The 20,243-nt window shown below is 48.0% G+C and overlaps 1 protein-coding gene across 14 annotated transcripts in view; it reads right to left on the bottom strand.

The window, feature by feature from the left end:
• Positions 1-9,206: 9,206 nt before the first annotated feature.
• GTF2I (general transcription factor IIi) overlaps positions 9,207-20,243 on the bottom strand; it is a 104,259-nt gene continuing 93,222 nt past the window's right edge. For 10 of the 14 annotated variants that reach the window (XM_024249943.3, XM_063725673.1, XM_054560381.2 and 7 more), the window contains 9 exons: positions 18,495-18,550; positions 17,735-17,815; positions 16,733-16,816; positions 15,881-16,064; positions 14,380-14,408; positions 13,043-13,084; positions 11,902-11,943; positions 11,050-11,125; positions 9,207-10,350 (listed from right to left, as the gene is read on the bottom strand). In XM_024249943.3, the coding sequence (XP_024105711.1) occupies positions 11,067-11,125; positions 11,902-11,943; positions 13,043-13,084; positions 14,380-14,408; positions 15,881-16,064; positions 16,733-16,816; positions 17,735-17,815; positions 18,495-18,550 (577 nt within the window). In that variant the 3' untranslated portion in view covers positions 9,207-10,350; positions 11,050-11,066. Of the gene's footprint in view, positions 11,126-11,901; positions 11,944-13,042; positions 13,085-14,379; positions 14,409-15,880; positions 16,065-16,732; positions 16,817-17,734; positions 17,816-18,494; positions 18,551-20,243 lie in introns of all 14 variants that reach the window. The other 4 variants (XM_063725681.1, XM_063725678.1, XM_054560380.1 and 1 more) reach the window with 2 other exon arrangements.

Here is a 20,243-nt window from a genome sequence, read left to right on the forward strand (position 1 = left end):
CGGGGCAGAGGAAGGTTCTAGTGGGGCTTGTTGTAAGCAGAGAATTTTGTGGGCTCTCGGCACTTCCTTCCCTTCCTCTAGCAGTCTTTCCACTCTTGTGTAACTGCCAGGGTGCTTGTCCTGTAGACACTCTGAGCCCCTGGCTGTGATCTTTCCACTCCCCTCCCGTGGCGTCCCGAGACCCCATTATGTTCCCTCAAAGTGCTCTGCAGACGGGGGGTATCCAGCAAGTTTGTTGGATGAGCAGAGGCAGGAAGAACTCCGAACTTGAGTTTGACCTTGTAATGACCTCTGTAAGCAGGCTCACAGCCTTTTTTCAGGATGACGTAAGATTTTTTTCCACTTTTTATTTTTTATTATTATTATGATTATTTTTTTTTTTGTAGAGACGGGGTCTCGAGATGCTGCTCGGCCTGGTCTCAAACTCCAGTATCAAGCAGTCCTCAAGCCTCAGCCTCCCAAAATGCTGGGATTACAGGCATGAGCCACTGTGTCTGGCCAGGATTTAATTTAATGCATGGATGAAACAAGGTACCAAATAATTTTTTTAATTAAAAAAAAAAGATAAGTGCAGTGGCTCATGCCTGTAATTCCAGCACTTTGGGAGGCCAAGGTGGGTGGATCATCTGAGGTCAGGAGTTCGGGACCAGCTTGGCCAACATGGTGAAACCCGGTCTCTACTAAAAATAAAAATATTAGCCAGGCATGGTGGCGCAAGCCTGTAATCCCAGCTACTTGGGAGGCTGAGGCAGAAGAATCGCTTGAACCTGGGAGGCAGAGGTTGCAGTGAGCCGAGATCACGCCATTGCACTCCAGGCTGGGTGATAGAGTGAGACTTGGTTTCAAAAAAATAAATAAATAAAATAAAATAAAATAAAGTTAAGGAAGGAAGTAATAAAGAGATAAGAGAGTTTTTTCAGGGGAAGGAAATAGAATTTCTAAAAATGTTTGTGTTGTGAAATATGTAGAAAACCACATCTCTTACCTAATTATTATAAAGGAGACAGCTGGTGAACCATCACTGGGTGTTAGAACAATACCAGGGCTCCAAGAATTCCCCCACGTCCTGAGTGCTAACAGGAAGGGCCTCCGCACCCCGCCGCCCCGCCCTACGTCAGGCACTATTCTGAGTGCTTTCTATTTATGATCACTTCTTCTCCTCACAAGGAGGCTGGCAGGGAGTGGGTACAATTTTCCCCACTTCACAGATGGGAAAACAGAGAGGAAAACAGATTGCCACAGCTGGTATATGCAGAACTGGGATTTGTTTTGTTTTTGTTTTGAGACGGAGTCTTGCTCTGTCACCCAGGCTGGAGTGCAGTGGAGCAATCCTGCCTCACTGTAACCTCCGCCTCCCTGGTTCAAGAAATTCTGCGTCAGCCTCCCGAGTAGCTGGGATTACAGGCTCGTGCCACCACGCCCGGCTAATTTTTGTATTTTTTGTAGAGACGGGGTTTCACCGTGTTGCCCAGGCTGGTCTCGAACTCCTGACCTCAAGTGATCTGCCTGCCTCGGCCTCCCAAAGTGCTGGGATTATAGGCGTGAGCCATCGCGCCAGGCTAGAACCGCGATTGAACTTGGGCAGTCTGGACCCAGGCCCACGATTTAACTGTTGCACTCCCCTGCCTTGCCCTTGAACAATGTGAATGAATGAATATGAATGAATGAGTGGGGTAGGGGGCTCATGAAGGAGGCTCTCACCTCAAGCCAGGCTGGCAGGGAGTGGGGTCTTCCAGGTCTGAGCTGCCGGTCCTGGCCTTTTTCCAAATGTCACCTTCTCCACCCTCAGGCCACTTGGACTTCCCCAGATGGGCTGAGCTCGCTCTTTCCTTAACCAGGAAATCCCCAAGGCCAGGCCAGTGGGGACCGTATCGGGAGAAAGGGGGCTTGGTGTCAGGGCATGGGACCCACGCAGTGCCCTCTGGGACATTTTCTCAGGAGAGGGAATCTAGCAGTTCCCAGGACTGGAGCAAATCAGCCTTTGTGTGGGACAGTTCTTTCCCAGATCTAACGTAAGCCCCTCCTGCTGCCTCTTCTTGAGCGAGTGACAGCCAGGATCCATCCCCTTGGACAGCTCTGGGTGATGGTCTCCTGGGCCAGCCCACAAGACCAGCTCTCCTTCCTGCCTAGGGCAGCACGATGGGCCCCAAGGTACCTATGATGCTGGCTCTGTGTGACCGACCCTGTATTGGCAGTCAGGTGTCAGTAGGCAGAAACGCTGGCCACTCCAGCCTGGCCAACATGGTGAAACCCCATCTCTACAAAAAATACAAAAATTAGCTGGGCATGGTGGCAGGTGCCTGTAATCCCAGCTACTCAGGAGGCTGAGGCAGGAGACTCGCTTAAACCCGGGAGGCGGAGGTTGCAGTAATCCGAGATCATGCCACTGCATTCCAGCCTGGGAGACAGAGTGAGTGAGACTCCACCTCAAAAAAAAAAAAAAAAAAAAAAGCAAAGAAGAAACATGGGCCACTCACTGCCTCCCCAGAGACCCGTCTTCCCGTCTTCCTTTATCAGCCAAATCACCTGCGCTGGGCTCTGCTTGGCAGGGGTGGACCCTGAGGCCTCGGCAGAGGGGAATCAGGGACCTGCCCTTGGGAGACTGTCCCAGGACACACCTGAACCACACCCCTGGGAATTCCCTTCTCCCCTAGACCTGATTTCCAGCCCTTGGCCTAGGGACACGAGAGAATGGGCTCCAGGGCCCCAGGCATTCAACTCAGGGGAGTCAGACAGAGGCCCAGGCCCTGTGGGCAGACGTGCAGGCTGATGGCTGAGCTTTGCACATGCCTGAAGCTCCCTGAGCCTCCGTCTTTTCATCTGTGAAATGGCACTAACCACTGTACCCACTTCATGGGCTGCCGTGAGGATTAAATAGGGTCAAGTACTAAGGTGGCAAACGTTGGCCATCACCAGATGCCAACTGCGCAGGGGCTGCCTCCAAGGTGCGGGGCAGGGAAATTGCCAGGTAGGAGGTAGGGCGGCTTCTTGCTGTTTAAATTGAGCTTTGAATGAAGAAAATGTCACACGAAGGAGAGCAGGCACCCCAAGTTGCTGGGACCACCGGCCCGGGGCTCTGACAGTGGAGCAGTCTCATGATGTCCCTTGGAGAGCTGGTCTGGGTGTGGTGCAGCTGTGTGGGTGGCCTGGAATCCTTCCCTGACATGGCCAGGCTGACAGTAACCAAGCCCATGGACAGGCTGGGTCTGTCCCCACTGCACTGCACTGTGGCTTCTGGCCCAGCTCCAGGCACGACATGGGCCCTCATCAAATATGCACCACAGGAATGGGGACCTTCCAAGCCAGCCCCACCCCCTCGGGAGCCCACTTCTGTGCTCAGGGGCCCAGATGCCCTCTGCCACCCAGGAAGGCTATAAACTCCGCAGTGCACCACCACCCCCAGGGGCTTTGGTGAAAAATTTTTTTTTTTTTTTTTTCCTGAGGCAAAGTCTCACTCCGTTGCCCAGGCTACAGTGCAATGGCGCAGTCTCGGCTCACTTCAACCTCCACTTCCTGGGTTCAAGCAATTCTCCTGCCTCAGCCTCCCGAGTAGCTGGGATTACAGGTTTCCGCCACCACACCCGGCTAATTTTTGTATTTTTAGTAGAGACGGGGTTTCTCCATATTGGCCAGGCTGGTCTCGAACTCCTGTCCTCAGGTGATCCACCCGCCTCGGCCTCCCAAAGTGCTGGGATTACAGACGTGAGCCACCGCGCGTGGCCAATGGTGATTTCTGTACACTTGAAACAAATTTCAGCAATGAGGAAATCACATCCTAAGAGCCAGCCAGTCACTGGGTCTGGAGTGGCGGTTTCCACATCTCCCCAGCCCCAAGAAGCACAGTGAAGTCAGCCGTGGTGCGGTCCCTCTGGGACTCACCGAGGGCCAGGCCCCTGCGCCACTTCCCAGGGGAGATCTGGGACAGTCGCTAAGTCACACAAGCCTGGAGTTGGGGGCGGCACACCCGCAGACAGGTGGCTTTCTCGGTGAGGGTTTACCCAGGCGCAGAGGCACCGCAGAGCCCCATCATGCAGGAGGACAACCTTGTCACCTCTGTGGGACCGAAGCTCATCTCCTGCGGGCCAGAAAAAGAAACTTGGGGCTGTGGTGTCGACACTTGCCACAGCTTCCCGAACATGCACCCGGGGTTCCCTGTTCCGGCCTTGTCTTTTTGGAGACCTGCAGTGACTGCTGTTTATCCAGGGGTCTCCCCTGGAGGGTGTGGGCACCGTACAGGAGGGGACAGTTTTAGTGTCAATCGGGGCAGGATGTGGATGCAGCTAGAGCTAGACCTTCTCAGCCTGTGGCATTTGGGGCTCTGGGAGGTGGGCCCTCTGCTCTGTCGCTGGCCCTACCTGTGTCCACCAAATCACCCTCACACCTCTGGAGGGGTCCTCCTGGGTGGGTCCTTACTGCTTTGTGTAGCCTGAGGAATGAGCAGCCTTGAGCCCCCGCAGGAAGTGGATGCCACAGCAAGCCCCGCTATTGCTTCTGGGGAGGAAGTCAGGCAGGAAACACCTTCCCCAGCTGGGCTTGCCTCACAAGAGATGTCAGAGCCAGCTTTCCCAACACTTCCTCAAAATTAAGGTGTGGTGCCAGGCGCAGTGGCTCACGCATGCCTGTAATCCCAGAACTTTGGGAGGCCGAGGCAGGCGGATCACTTGAGGTCAGGAGTTCGAGACCAGCCTGGCCAACATGGGGAAACCCGTCTCTACTAAAAATACAAAAATTAGCTGGGTGTGGTGGTGGACACCTGTAATCCCAGCTACTCGGGAGGCTGAGGCAGGAGAATAGCTTGAACTTGGTAGGCAGAGGTTGCAGGGGGCAGAGATTGCACCGCTGCACTCCAGCCTGGGCAACAGAGCGAGACTCCATCTTGGAAAAAAAAAAAAAGAATTAAGATGGGGTGGGGGTGCGGGGGGCAGGTAAGGAGGGACCTCGAGGCGGCTGGGGGGACAAAAGCATGGGCCTCAGTCTGGGCTTGGTTTTTAGCCCAGTTCCCAGGATGAGAAGGCCTCTCCGGTGCAGCCACACCAGGTCCACCTGACCTTTGTCACTGATGGGCCACTAGGCCCCTAGGGATCTGTGATTTCTTTTTTTTGAGATGGAGTCTCGCTCTGTTGTGCAGGCTAGAGTGCAGTGGTGCAATCTCGGCTCACTGCCAGCTCTGCCTCCTGGGTTCACGCCATTCTGCCTCACCCTCCTGAGTAGCTGGGACTATAGGTGCCCAGCACCACGCCCGGCTAATTTTCTTGTATTTGTAGTAGAGACGGGGTTTCACCGTGCTAGCCAGGATGGTCTGGATCTCCTGACCTCGTGATCCGTCCGCTTCGGCCTCCCAAAGTGCTGGGATTACAGGCGTGAGCCACCGCACCCGGCCAGGGACCTGTGATTTCTACAACCGGCTGAAAGCTGCGTCCAGTCTGCCCTGTGAGCCAGGTGAGCGGGCAGCCGTGGGGGGAAGTACAGAGAGCCAGAGCTCCCTTCCCACTGTGGATCCAGGCAGGATCTGAATTCCAGGCAGGGGAAGTGATGCTTTTGAGAGTAAAGAAAGGCCCCACAGCCCTGTTTGCAGTCATCCCCCTGGACTTGCAGGTCTAAGGACAGGGACAGTGGCCTCCAGGTCACCTCCATTCCTAAAATCTGTCCCCTTTCTCTTTCCCCATCATAGGGAAACTGAGGCACTTTGGGAGACCATCAGATCCTCAAAACACATCCAAGTCCAGAAACTGGGGCTTCCATTTAGGAAGATGAGCAGCGACCTTCCAGAAGATGGAAGTGGTTACTGGGCAGTGACTTTCCAAAAGATGCCCGTTTGGTGTGTAACAATTATCTGCCCCCAAATGGTTAAGCCCACCAGGTGCCTTGAATTTACTAAGACCAGCGCTTAGAGCGTAATGTGGAAACTAGAAAGGCCTGGTCCCTCGATCTTCCTCTCTGGTGGAACTTTTGGTCTTTGGAGAAAAAACAAAAACAAAAACAAAAACAAAAAAACAGAAATGGGAGCCAGGAGGAGGCTCAGAAAAACCAAACTACAGCCGGGCACAGGGGCTCATGCCTGTTATCCCCACACTTTGGGAGGCTGGGGTGGGCGGATTGCTTGAGATCGGGAGTTCCAGACCAGCCTGACCAACATGGTGAAACCCCATCTCTACTAAAAATACAAAATTAGCCAGGTGTGGTGGCACATGCCTGTAATCCCAGCTACTCGGGAGGCTGAGGCAGGAGAATCGCTTGAACTGGGAGGTGGAGGTTGCGGTGAGCTGAGATCGTGCCATTGCACTCCAGCCTGGGCAACAAGAGCGAAACTGTCTCAAAAAAAAAAAAAAAGAAAGAAAGAGAGACCAACCTACTTCAAAATGGAACTGGCGGCTGGCTCTATATGAGTGCCAGGTCCTAGGGGACCACAGACCCAGGTCCAGGTTGCATCCTCAAGCTTCTGAATAAGACTGGAGCAACGATGTTCTCATCTATACAGCTCCAGAACAATCTCCCAGACCTCACTTTACATGTCAGCTGACTTAAACCAATTAGAAGATTAAGGCATCATGTAATGCGCTAACTCTGATGTGCGCTGATGGCCTGGGAGGGAAGGGGGTGGGGACAGGCAAAGGCGAAACCTTCTCACAAGCAGATGACAACTGCCAGCTCTAGCATTTGAGAGCGGATGCGTCCCTGGCCATTCCCGCAGGACCTCCTTCCAGGGACAAAGCTTTGGTTTCCTCCCCACTGAGGACCAGGGGCTTGGAATGGAGTTGTCACTTGGCAATCAGCGGGCAGGGTTTAATTCATCCAGTCCTGGGAGGGAGACATGTCCTTGCTTTTACTGTTTTTCTGATAAAAATGTCCCCAATATAATGGCTGTCCAGAAGTGGATTTGTTCTTAGTCACTCTACTGCCTTACCTGGGAAGTAATTATGTTTGTCCCTTGAATTATTATGAAATCAGGAGGCGGCCGGGCGCGGTGGCTCATGCCTGTAATCCCAACACTTTGGGAGGCCGAGGTGGGCAAATCACGAGGTCAGGAGATCGAGACCATCCTGGCTAACATGGTGAAACCCCATCTCTACTAAAAATACAAAAAATTAGCCGGGCGTGGTGGCGGGCGCCTGTAGTTCCAGATACTCTGGAGGCTGAGGCAGGAGAATCGTTTGAATACAGGAGGCAGAGGTTGCAGTGAGCCGAGATCGCACCATTGCGCTCCAGCCTGGGCGACAGAGCCAGACTCCGTCTCAAAAAAAAAATCATCAGGAGGTTTTTGTTTTTTTGAGACAGAGTTTCACTCTGTCACGCAGGCTGGAGTGCAGTGGCGCGATCTTGGCTCACTGCAGCCACCGCCTCCCAGGTTCAAGCAATTCTCTCCTACCTCAGCCTCCCGAGTAGCTGGGATTACAGGTGTGCACTACCACCGTCAGCTAATTTTTGTATTTTCAGTAGAGATGGGGTTTCACCATGTTGACCAGGCTGGTCTTGAGCTCCCGAACTCAAGTGATCTGCCCTCCTTGGCCTCCCAAAATGCTGGGATTACAGGCGTGAGCCACCGCGCCCAGCCAAGGAATCAGGAGTTGTTTCAGAAACAAGAGCTTATTAGATACACTGAAGAAACCTACTTGAACTATATTTTGCTTTTTCAATCCAGACTACTGGGCTAATGAAGATTTTACTGGGCAAGTTTAACTTCCCCTTCACCCTCTAACAATCACATTATCCGCCTTTTAGAAATGCACTGCCTGAGGCTGGGTTTGGTGGCTCACGCCTGTCATCCCAGCACTTTGGGAGGCCGAGGCAGGTGGATCACTTGAGGTTGGGAGTTCCAGACCAGCCTGACCAACATGGGGAAAGCCCAGCTCTACTAAAAATACAAGAATTAGCCGGGCGTGGTGGCAGATGGCTGTAATCACAGTTACTGGGGAGGCTGAGAAGGGAGAATCTCGAACTTAGGAGGTGGAGGTTACAGTGAGCCAAGATTGCACCACTGCACTCCAGCCTGGGCAACAGTGAGACCCCATCTTCAAAAAAAAAAAAAAAAAAGAACAGAAATGCACTGCCTGTTCATTAATTAATGCAGGCAGCTAAGGCTTCTTCTTTTTCTTTTAAGAGGCAAGGTCTCACTGTCACCCCATCTGGAGTGCAGTGGTGTAATCACCGCAGTGGCTCAAGAGATCCTCCCACCTCAGCATCCCTAGTAGCTGAGACTACAGTTGTACACCACAGCACCTGGCTTAAATCCTTTATGTGTGTGTGTGTGTAAAGATATGTGTATATACCTGAGGCCAGGAGTTTGAGACCAGCCTGGCCAACATGGTGAAACCCCGTCTCTACTAAAAATACAAAAATTAGCCAGGTGTGTTGGTGGGTGCCTGCAATCCCAGCTACTCGGGAGGCTGAGACAGGAGAATTGCTTGAACCTGTGAGGTGGAGGGTGCAGTGAGCTGAGACTGTACCACTGCGCTCCAGCCTGGGCAACAGAGCAAGACTGTCTCAGGAAAAAAAAAAAAAAAAAAGGAAAAAATGTGTTACGTACACACACAATTGTTGTAATGGATTGAATCATGAATCTCCTTGGCAAGTCTGTGACCTCACAAATGAGTGTGAAACCAGTAACTGAACGGAGATTCATGACAGAGCTGGGCTTTCGCCAACGGCAGCCTTGCCATGGCCCTGATTCTCCAGGAAGGGCGCTGGGAGGTATGGCTGAGGGTGGCATGGCAGGACACATTTTAAGAACATGTTAAAAGAACCGTGAGATGCTATCAGAGAAGCGGTATCCTCCCAGGTTAGCAGGCAGGCGAATCGTGAGATCAGTTTCCCTTTCTGGCACACACGGATAGGGCACGGCGGAGGCAGGGACCACGCTGAGAAGAGAAGAGCCTCAGAGCCGGAGTGTGGGCTCAGGCAGGAGGGGCTGCTGCATGAGCTCTCGATGGCAGGGGCTTTTGGCCCCCAAAATTCTATGTGAGCTGCTCTCCATCCACAGCTGGCATGGCCCAGATGGAAGGGTGGGGGCCCTGGCCCAGCTCAGAGGAGATGGGCAGCAGTGGTCTGAGAAACACCTCAAGTGGCGCTGTCCCCGGGAGGCCCGGCGGGCTCTGCCCAGCGCCAGCCTCGGCCCAGCGCCAGCCTCGGCCTTGGTCTGCGTCCCACCTACGCCGAGCCACCCCCAAGCTTCCCCAGACAGAACCATGAAAACAGCCGAGAGCAATGACTTAGTGTGTGAAAGGCATGGATGGATTTTATTGATTACCCTATATCTACAATTTGAGGTAAAATAGAAGCAACACATAAAAGGGCCTATTTCTGCTACCATGTCATATAATTCTCCATTGTGAATATTGTGATAAAGCTACTGAAAACTATGCCGTCACAGAGCCTAGCTTCTTGTAGAGCTGGTATTTTACAACTCACATTGCTTGTGAAATCTCAACACATGTAAGACTCTCCTAGGAAGGCGCAGAACGTCAGAGTTGCACCCTTAGCCCCCTGACCCCTCCTCACTCCCCGCGCTGGCACCTCAGGGTTACAAGAAGAACTAGGAAATAATGCCGGCCACGGCGACCCCTGGAGAGGGGGCCGGCTAGAACAGCGTTCCTAAGAATCCGTGCCACAGCAGGTCCCGCGATGTTGGGGCCTTAGTGTCATCGAGCTAGCCCCAATCCTCAACCCGATCTTCAACTTCTGGTACACCATGCATTTTATTTGGACGAAAAGTAAAAGTGGAAGAGGTTCTCTCTGTATTTACTCTATAATTCACACGCTGAGATACTGACCTCTGACTGTTAGGTGATCCAGATGGTTTTGCTTTTAATTATGATAAAAAAACATAGGAACCATGAGAGATAGCTTAGGAAAAGGTTTAGTCAAATATACAGATAGGAACTGTTCACTCAGTCATTAAGGAGAGCCGTGAACAAAGGATCATTTAAATGATTTTTTTTTTTCAAATAGAAAAACTAAAGAACTGAACTATCACAGGAATTTTTCTTCATTGCAGAAGCTGAGATGTTCCAGTAGGAGAAGTAGGAGATATCTTCACTTGATTGGAAAATAAACACCGTAACTCAAGGCTCTGCTGAGTACATAAAAAATCTGGTGAGATTCATTCCTGTCATTTTCCCTGTCATTTCCCAGCATTGCTGTAAAATCCTGATAGTACATTCCCAAGTACACCAGCCATTCCAGACCCACAGTCACTCTGCTCTTTAATTCACAGAACTGCTGAAAAAGTAGACATTTCTATCTAAAAGTAGAAAAAAAGGTTTGTATAGAAGGTATTTCTGTTATACAAGTATATTACACAGCTTGGGGTAGTAACAGGTCCGAAAAGCTCTTCTCAACCACTGATACTTTAAGCTAAAATAGGAGAGAAAACAAACAAGCAAGCAAAGAGGTTAATCTAATTACAGGAATTTAACAGTCACGAATATCACAACTCAATTTGCAAATTCGGGTAACAATGACTTGGATTCAGATGCACTCATAAAGCGGGATGAAACCTTATGTCCATGAGCTGACAGGGTAAGGCAAATTCCAGTACAAGTCTCTGGATTAAAAAAAAAAAATCCATTGTCAAAGTTTCCTGACTTCGGGTCTCAAGCTACTGCTCCTATTATAACTTGGCCAAATTTAAGAAATCTGGAATAACAGGATCAGACTTGTTAACTCAACTCTGCAAGATGAACAAAAGATCTGCAGCTCTGTGAGACTCTGCAAAATACTATTACTATGGAAAAAAAAAAAGTCAGTCTAATGATTCTGACTCATAGTGAATTCCAATGAGGAGGACAACGTTTACTCTATTTAGAAACAGAACATTCTTTTTAAGGCAAAAGTGCTTTTACATCTTTGACTGAGAGACATATATTGATCCAAGGAGAATCTCCCTGTAGAATCTTCTAGCTTAAATATCCGGGAAGTCTCCCACCTGGCTCCCACATTCCCTGAAGGCAGGGCCACCATCTTATGTGAAAGTGGGGCGATCACATTAGCTACGCGTATGCAGGGGGTTCAGAGGGACACCACACGGCATCCCTGACACAGAAGCTGATTTACCCTAGGAGGGAAGAGGTCTACCACGTGGGGTCTGGTTCTTGCTTGATCTGAGAGCTTCCATCAGTCTCTTTTATTTCTATCAACAGAAACAAAATGGTACCGATTAATTATTTTGCAGACCTGCTCAGTGATAAATCCATTCGTACCAAACTATTTACTAAGATATGGTTTAATAAGAAGGACAAGACACCAAATATCAAAAGAGCTTCAGAGAGACATCTCTTCAGCAATACATTCAAAATTTTGTTACTTATGTTTTCAAAGTAACATACATCTTCTGGCTTACATGCATTTAAAGGACACACGTTAGGTTATCTAGGTTATGTGGCAGAGTCATTCACGGAGAATTTACCAAGTCATCTGGGGGAAATGGAGGAAAGCAGCTATGCGTCATCACTCAACAGCATAACCTGCAAATCCAATTCACCCAGAAGAAAGAGAGCAAAACCACCACCCAGTTCTAGCGAAATAGTTTAAATGCACAATCCTTTGTCCTGATAAAAAAGTCTTGGCTGGGCAAGGTGGCTCGTGCCTGTAATCCGAGCACTTTGGAGGCCAAGGCTGGCAGATCACTTGAGGTCAGAAGTCTGAGACTAGCCTGGCCAACATGGTGAAACCCCGTTTCTACTAAAAATACAAAAATTAGCCAAGCATGGTGGTGCAGGCCTGTAATCCCAGCTACTCGGGAGGCTGAGGCAGGAGAATTGCTTGAGCCCGGGAGGCTGAGGTTGCAGAGATCGCGCCACCTCACTCCACCCTGGGTGACAGAGCAAGTCTCTGTCTTTAAAAAAAAAAAAGAAGAAGAAGAAAGAAGAAGTCTTAAGGACTTGCAGGACCACCCCACCCTTTTACCTTCTGTGGCTGGAACTTCCAACTGGCTTGGTTCAGCTGATTCTAAAGAGAAACACAGAGATTGGTTTCCACATTGTTCAACAGCTGCTTTATACTATGTAAAGAATCCACGAGCAGGAAGAGGAGAAAAGCCCTCCAGACTCTGTACAAACACACGTGCATGATGAAACAATGCTCACGGTCTTGAGATGGAGCACATGATTATCCAAGTGTACTTTCAAATTTCTGTTTCTCAAATGTGGTCCTAAGTTCACATATACAACTGAAGTCTGAAAGAGCAGAGTCTTAACATAGCTCTCCCATGAAAACAACAAGTTCCTTAGTTATGCTTTCTCCCTCATCCTTGTTTACTCCCTTTAATAAAAGCTTTTCATTACCTTTTTTTGTTTTTCTTCGTATGTTTGTTTTTTTGAGACAGAATCTCCTCTTGTTGCCCAGGCTGGAGTGCAGTGGCACGATCTTGGCTCACTGCACCCTCCGCCTCCCAGGCTCAAGCGGTTCTCCTGCCTCAGCATCTCGAGTAGCCGGCACACGCCACCATGTCCGGCTATTTTTTGTATTCTTAGTAGAGACGGGGTTTCACCATGTTGGCCAGGCTGGTCTCGAACTCCTGATCTCAAGTGATCTACCCTTCTCAGCCTTCCAAACTGCTGGGATAACAGGCGTGAGCCACCGCGCCCAGTCTCATTACTTTCAATGACTCACACAGCACCAGGCCATTCCACTTGTTTTTTAAGGAATTTTTTAAGAGCACAATCTGTACATTTCTACTGGAGAACATTTTGCTCACTGACTTACGGCAGACATTAGAAACGGATGGCAGAGTCAGGTTAAAATGATGGCCCTCTTGCTCCGCCATTTCATCCTATCCATTAATCCTGGGGTTCCTGATGTTAGGCCTGAGCTGGGATAGGGGGTGCAAATGGTCTGTAGCCCCCAGTTCTCAATCAGGACCCACAGCTTGAATTTATGTTTTGATCAGCTGTCAAACCCAGGAGTGAAAACCACAGAGAAGTACGTGTGTGCTGTGTAACTGAGTCCCCTCAGGGCAGGTGACTGAGAGCCGAAGCCACACGCAGGCACGCTATGTGTGCCACCGTGCAGGCAGGAGTAGCTCGGGGCCCTCCCCTGCCTCACTCACCTTGTATCACGGGGCCTTCTGACTCACTCTGATCAACCAGCTCTGAAAATGAAGCAGATTGGTTTAAATAATGTAAGGACGTGTTGTTCTCTTGGAAAAGCATTTTAACACACATTTGCTGTTTCCCTCAAGATGAGAAGGAAACAAACCTCAGAGTTCTGATACGTCCCTCAGGATCACTAATTCATAGTAATTACCATAAAACTCTATTCCACACTACCGCACAAGAACAGGAACAAAAGAGAATGTTTTATTTATTTATTTATTTATTTATTTATTGAGACAGAGTTTCACTCTTGTTGCCCAGGCTGGAGTGCAATGGCACGATCTCAGCTCACTGCAACCTCCGCCTCTAGGGTTCAAGCCAACTCTCCTGCCTCAGCCTCCCGAGTAGATGGGATTACAGGCGCACGCCACCACATGCAGCTGATTTTTGTATTTTTAGTAGAGACGGGGTTTCACCATGTTGGACGGGCTGGTCTCCAACTCCCAACCTCAACTGATCCACTTGCCTCAGCCTCCCAAACTGCTGGGATTACAGGCATGAGCCACTACGCCTGGCCTCACTTTTATACATTTTTAATAATAAAGTTAAGACAACAAAACACACTTGCAAAATTAAGTTTGGCTCAAAATACTATTGAAAATGACATCAACGTTAAGGAATTGAAAGGACATTTGTTCATTTGCTCAGCAATATTTGAGAGCCCCATGTGTGCCAGGCACTGTGCTGAAATGCTAACAGAAGCAGGCACATTGTGACTTACTTTGTCACGAAATCCAAGCACAGTAATTATAACAGTCATAAAAGCAGTAATAAATATAGATTGTATTCGCTGAGCACATACTGTAGGCTAAACACATACTAGAGCCTAGACGCTGTTCTAGGTTAGGGGGCTGCAAACTCTTTTCTTGCAGAGCCAATTACTAAATATTTTAGGTTTTGCAGGCACACACTTGCTGCTGCCATCTCTCAATTCTGCCATAAACAAATGGACACGATGGTGGTTTCAATAAAACTTTATGCACACACATCAGCAGGAGCTTGCTGACACCTGTTCCAGATGCTTTCCATCTACTGGAACGACTCCCCCAAAATCGGTGCTATTGTTACCATTTTATGATTAAGTGCATCGAGGATGGAAGTTAAGAAGCTGGAAGAATTTTACAACTAGGACGTGCCCGGTGTTTTTACTGAGGGCTAAAACAAGTATTTGGCATGGTTACTGACATAGGTGAAGTAACGCGATATACGTTAAGCATGTATACACACTCACACGCACACACATCAGACCCCAGGAAAAAACAAGAACAAAAACACTTCACAAAATACTCACGGTTATTAATCACAAGTCCTGGAAATGGTCTAAAGAGAGAAACAAATTGTAAAGTATAACAATTTATTTTCACTCTGTAAGAATTTACAGGTATAATTGTTTATTCAACTCATATCTAGCCCACGTCATTTACGTACTACAATGAGAAGTATTATCCACGACCTTATAAGCTTATGGAAGAGATAGATAAGTATCAATAATAAGAACACTGTTAGAAAGTGTTACGCTACTAGTAAATGGAGGAAAACCAAAAAATAGAAACGCAGAGCAGGGAACAGAGCGATTCTAAGTTCAACATACAGAAGAACGGAAGGGGCTTTTTGCCTAACTCCTGGGAATGACATGGAGAATGACCGTGGGTGAAGTGGAACCAAAATATGAGATTTTGAGGGAAAGAAGACTGGAAGAAGACAAGTGAATGAGAAGCCTCAAGAGGATTTATTATGAGATTTCTGAGTGCCAGTCCTAAGAGATCTGAACTAGAGACAGTGGCAATTTCATGATGAACTGATTGGGTAGGTTCAGTCGTAGCTGTTTCTGGGAGGCTGGAAGACAGAGGGGAAGATAACCTGGGGTTGGTGCTCAGATGGGCGTCTCTTACGGTAACAAGGACACGGGAAGGAATGTGGCGCTCACAATGGTGTCAGAGGTGAGTATAATCATCGTGCCTGCTCTAAGGGAAGGAGCTGACACTCTCAGTGGGAACAACGATCAATCTCATTTACAGACAAAGAACAGAGTGACCTGGCTAACAAATGGCTGATGCGAGGTTGAATCCGTCTGACCGACAAGGTGCCCTAAGACAGAGGTTGACAAAGTTTTTCTTTTTTTCTTGTGATGGAGTCTCACTCTGTCATCCAGGCTGGAGTGCAGTGGCATGATCTTGGCTCATTGCAACCTCCACCTCCTGGGTTCAAGCGATTATCCTGCCTCAGCCTCCCGAGTAGCTGGGATTACAGGCACCCGCCATCATGCCCAGCTAACTGTTGCATTTTTGTAGAGATGGGATTTCACCATGTTGGCCAGGCTGGTCTGGAACTCCTGACCTCAGGTGATCTGCCTGCCTTGGCCTCCCAAAATGCTGGGATTACAGGCGTTAGCCACTGTGCCTGGCCAAGGTTTTTCTACAAAGTGCTAGAGAGTAAATATTTTAGACTTTGGAGGCCATGCCGTCTCAGTCCCAGCTACTTACTCACTGTGACAGGAAAGCAGCCATGGATAATACGGGTGTAGCTGTGTTTCAGGAAGACTCTAAAAACAGGAGGCAGGCTGAATTTGGCAAACAGTCCTAGTTTGCCAACCCTTTGCCAAAGAATTAAAAGAGTCAGCTTAGTTCGTAGAAGCACATCTAACATTCTAATGATGAAACAAGTTATTTTGATTTGTTTATTGCACAGCATAGGAAGCCTGATTCGATGACTACCTGTGGCTGCATTTTAGATGAGTCAGCCTCATGAGTTCCAGATTCGTTCCTGTGACTAAGCAGGAAACTCTCACTTACCTAATGACCGTGAATTTGATAAACTCGGCAGAATCTAAGATCCTTCTCATGGAGCTGATTTCCAGGTAGCTGGGGGCTTTGAAGGACACTCCCGGGGGCATGCCATCAACCACCACACAGCCAGGGTTAATTGTGATTTTCCTGTAGGGAACTTTCACAGGAAAACCCATACCAATAGCTTCACCTACAGGGACAGTGAGACAAACAGCACAACAGCACAGATTAATCCACTGCCTTAAACAGTCTGTCAGAAGCACAAGATCAACATTTATTTTAGACTGTCTCTGCTGTTAACTAAGGTCTTTGTACACTTCAAACAAATTTAAATATGAACCTTAATTTTTTTTTTTTTGAGACAGAGTCTTGCTCTGTCACCCAGATTGGAGTGCGGTGGCTTGATCTCAGCTCACTGCAATCTCTGCCTCCCAGGTTCAAGCAATTCTCGTGCCACAGCCTCCTGAGTAGCTGGGATTACAGGTGTGTGCCACCATACCCGGCTAATTTTTTGAATTTTTTAGTAGAGATGGGGTTTCACTATGTTGGCCAGGTTGGTCTCGAACTCCTGGCCTCAACTGATCCACCTGCCTCGGGCCCCCAAAATGCTGGGATTACAAGTGTGAGCCACACTGCCAGATGGTGAACCGCAAATTCACTAACTTTCATACTGACAATCAATAGTGTAACACTAATGGTATCTTATTAAATACATTTAGCACAAACAAAAAACTCACTTTTAAATTTTAATTCCTTTTATATAGGATTACAACCACCTAACCATCATCTGCTGAAAAGATCTTATTAAAACAAATCTCTTCGCTTATAGCAACTGTACTTTTCAAATGCAAAACTTACCAAATTTCCGACTAAAGAGGTCATTCACTTGTTCTCTTAGCTGTCTAGCTTTTTCAACTTTCGAGAGTCTTTCATTATCATCATCTGAAACAGTTCAGAGAAAACCCAAAACTTAAATACTGCTTTTTTTTTTTTTTTTTTTTGGTAAAGAGATGGTATCTCACGATGTTGCCCAGACTGGCCTTGAACTCTTGGGCTCAAGCAATCCTCCTGCCTTAGCCTCCCAAGTAGCCGAGACTACAGGTACAAGCCGCTGCTCAATAATGCACTTTTAATCCCAATTTTTAGGAGCTCTGTGTAATGTTTTCAAGCATTTTCCATTTTTTAATGATTTAAGTATTTGAGCACTTTGAGCTAATTAAATTTGAAATTGTTTAAAATAATGCCTAACTAAAAATGCTACAAATTTATTCTTGTTATAAAGACCTTTACCTGCTGTTTTATATATATATATTTTTTTCCCAGATGGAGTATGGCTCTGTCACCAAGGCTGGAGTGCAGTGGCGCCATCTCAGCTCACTGCGACCTCCGCCTCCCAGGTTCAAGCATTTCTCCTGCCTCAGCCTCCCAAGTAGCTGGGATTACAGCCACGCACCACCAGGCCTGGCTAATTTTTTTTGTATTTTTAGTAGAGCCAGGGTTTCACCATGTTGGCTAGGCTGGTTTTGAACTCCTGACCTCAAGCAATCCTCCTGCCTCAGCCTCCCAAAGTGCTGGGATTACAGGCATGAGCCACTGTTGCCCGGTCTTATACAGACTTTACAGACTAGACATTTGGGTGGTTAACAGGATTTAGCTCATGCCAAATGCCAAAACTTGCCGGAGCTGTTTGGAGAGCAACTGTATTTGGAAGGCAACTACTGTAGGAGTCTGGGAGGAGCACCAGGCAATGTGTAACGTATCTGGGTCCCCGGATGAGCTGAGCAAACCTCTCTAGTTGGGAAAGTCCAAGAGGCCCTGAAGAGACCCCCAAAAACTCTGATGGAAGCAGAGAAATCATACCTGGAATTGTCACCTGAATGATGTTAAGGTCTTCAACACCTGATGCAGTAGTATTAACATTGGGTGATGAATTTATTTTTCCTGAAAATATACATTTAAAATCAGAATTTGTAGAAAACATGGTCAACATCTCTAATAATCACGCTATCTGAGACTGTTTTATCTCAGTCCTGTTCAAGGTTCTTTCTTTCCATGGTAGATCATTTCAAGAAGACATGATGGCCCCTGAAGGGCTGCCTTTCACTGTTTTTCTCTTCCTGGGGGTGCTCAGGAGATCATCACACACTCACAGAGCCACCCAATTATTAAAGCACTAAAAATTGTGAAATAGCCCAAACTACAACTTTGAATGGGTTTTCTTTTTTTTTTTTTTTGAGATGGAGTCTTGCTCTGTTGCCCAGGCTGGAGTGCAGTGGTGCGATCTCGGCTCACTGCAACTTCTGCCTCCCGGGTTCAAGTGATTCTGCTGTCTCAGCCTCCTGAGTAGCTGGGATTACAGGTGCCCGCCACCACGCCTGGCTAATTTTTAAAATATTTTTAGTAGAGACAGGGTTTTGCCATGTTGGCCAGGCTGGTCTCGAACTCCTGACCTCAGGCGATCCACCCACCTCGGCCTGCCAAAGTCCTGGGATTACAGGTGTGAGCCACCATGCCCAGCCTCAATGGCTGTTCTTTAAACAATGTTTGTAAACCACAGCTGCACAATGTGTGCCTAAGAGCATGTGTTCTATAGCAGTGAAAATACAGAAAATACACTCACTGGGAGGGCTCTTAGAGGAGGTGCTCTCCTTAATCGCCGTCTCAAACATTTCGGGCCTACAGATAAAAGAGAAAAAAAAATGTGCTGATCAAACAGTAAAACTCTGACATTAAAATGTAAACAACTCAAAGATTTACAAACCAGTAACTCTGTAAAGTCTAAATTCATTCTTAGTCATGAAGAACAGAAATCACATGCTCATCTAAAGAACCACAGCCAAAAAGACAAACCACAATTGTAAATTTAACATCCACTGCTGCCTCTCATTGGCCGCCCTTCCCCTATGCTGGTTTTATTGGCATCTTCTTTCCAAGGTTAGAATGTATCCTGAAAAGAATCAGCGCCAGACTTGAGGATGGAAAGAGAAAACGCCCCACATACGCAGCATGGAAACACAAGATGGGCTGTGAAAACAGGAGCACTTGAGGCTCTCACTCCAGAAGCAGAAGCAGAGGGCTTAGGGGCTGCCAAACCTCTGCAGACCTGGCCAAAAGTATAAAAGGTGGCCACGGGCCAGGCGCGGTGGCTCACGCCTGTAATCCCAGCACTTTGGGAGGCCGAGGCAGGCGGATCACGAGGTCAGGGGTTTGAGACTAGCCTGACCAACATGGTGAAACCCCTTCTCTACTAAAAATACAAAAATTAGCTGGGCATGGTAGCACATGCCTGTAATCCCAGCTACTTTGGAGGCTAAGGCAGGAGAATCGCTTGAACCCAGGAGGCGGAATTTGCAGTAAGCCGAGATCACACACCACTGCACTCCAGTCTTGGGTACAGAGCGAGATTCTGTCTCCAAAAAAAAAAAAAAAAAAAGAGGTGGCCAGCTTTGCTTGAGAGCATCCCTGGGTGACTCAAAGTTAAGCCTGACACCAAGTAAATGAAACCTAAAATTCATTTCAATTAATTTCAAATAATTCATGTGCATTAGCATGTACTATAAAATTCCAATTATTCTTATTTCTTTTTTTAATTTTTTTTGAGACACAGTCTTACTCTGTCATCCAGGCTGGAGTGCAATGGCACGATCTTGGCTCACTGCAACCTCCGCCTCCTGGGTTCAAGCGACTCTCCTGTCTCAGCCTCCCAAGTAGCTGAGATTATAGGTGCCAGCTACCACCCCTGGCTAATTTTTGTATTTTAAGTAGAGATGGGGTTTCACCATGTTGGCCAGGCTGGTCTCGAACTCCTGACCTCAAGTGATCTGCCCGCCTTGGCCTCCCACAGTGCTGGGATTTATGGCCGCACCCAGCCCATTCCTATCTATTTCAATTATGTTAGCCTAATCCACAGATGTTCAAGCAAACAGGAGAAATTAAAAATATTCTATTAAGTTGAAGAAATAAAAGGACTTACAGCTGCTCAGATTCCAGCAGCATCAAGTAGTAACAACATAGCTGTGTAGATTTAGCAACCAAAAGTCATTATATCTCTAGTATGGTGGAGTCCTCCTTCCCTTCTACTAGCAGCATAAGGAAAATTTCTTTTTCTTTCTTTTTTTTTTTTGTTTTTGAGATGGAGTTTTGCTCTTGCTGCCCAGGCTGGAGTACAGTGGCACGATCTTGGCTCATTGCAACCTCTGCCTGCTGGGTTCAAGTGATTCTCCTGCCTTAGTCTCCCAAGTAGCTGGGATTATAGGCACGTGCCACCACGCCCAGCTAATTTTTGTACTTTTAGTAGAGATGGGTTTCATCATGCTGGCCAGGTTGGTCTTGAACTTCTGACCTCAGGTAATCCACCTGCTTTGGCCTC

Source organism: Pongo abelii, chromosome 6 (assembly GCF_028885655.2).
Source record: "Pongo abelii isolate AG06213 chromosome 6, NHGRI_mPonAbe1-v2.0_pri, whole genome shotgun sequence".
NCBI classification, from domain to species: Eukaryota; Metazoa; Chordata; class Mammalia; order Primates; family Hominidae; genus Pongo; species Pongo abelii.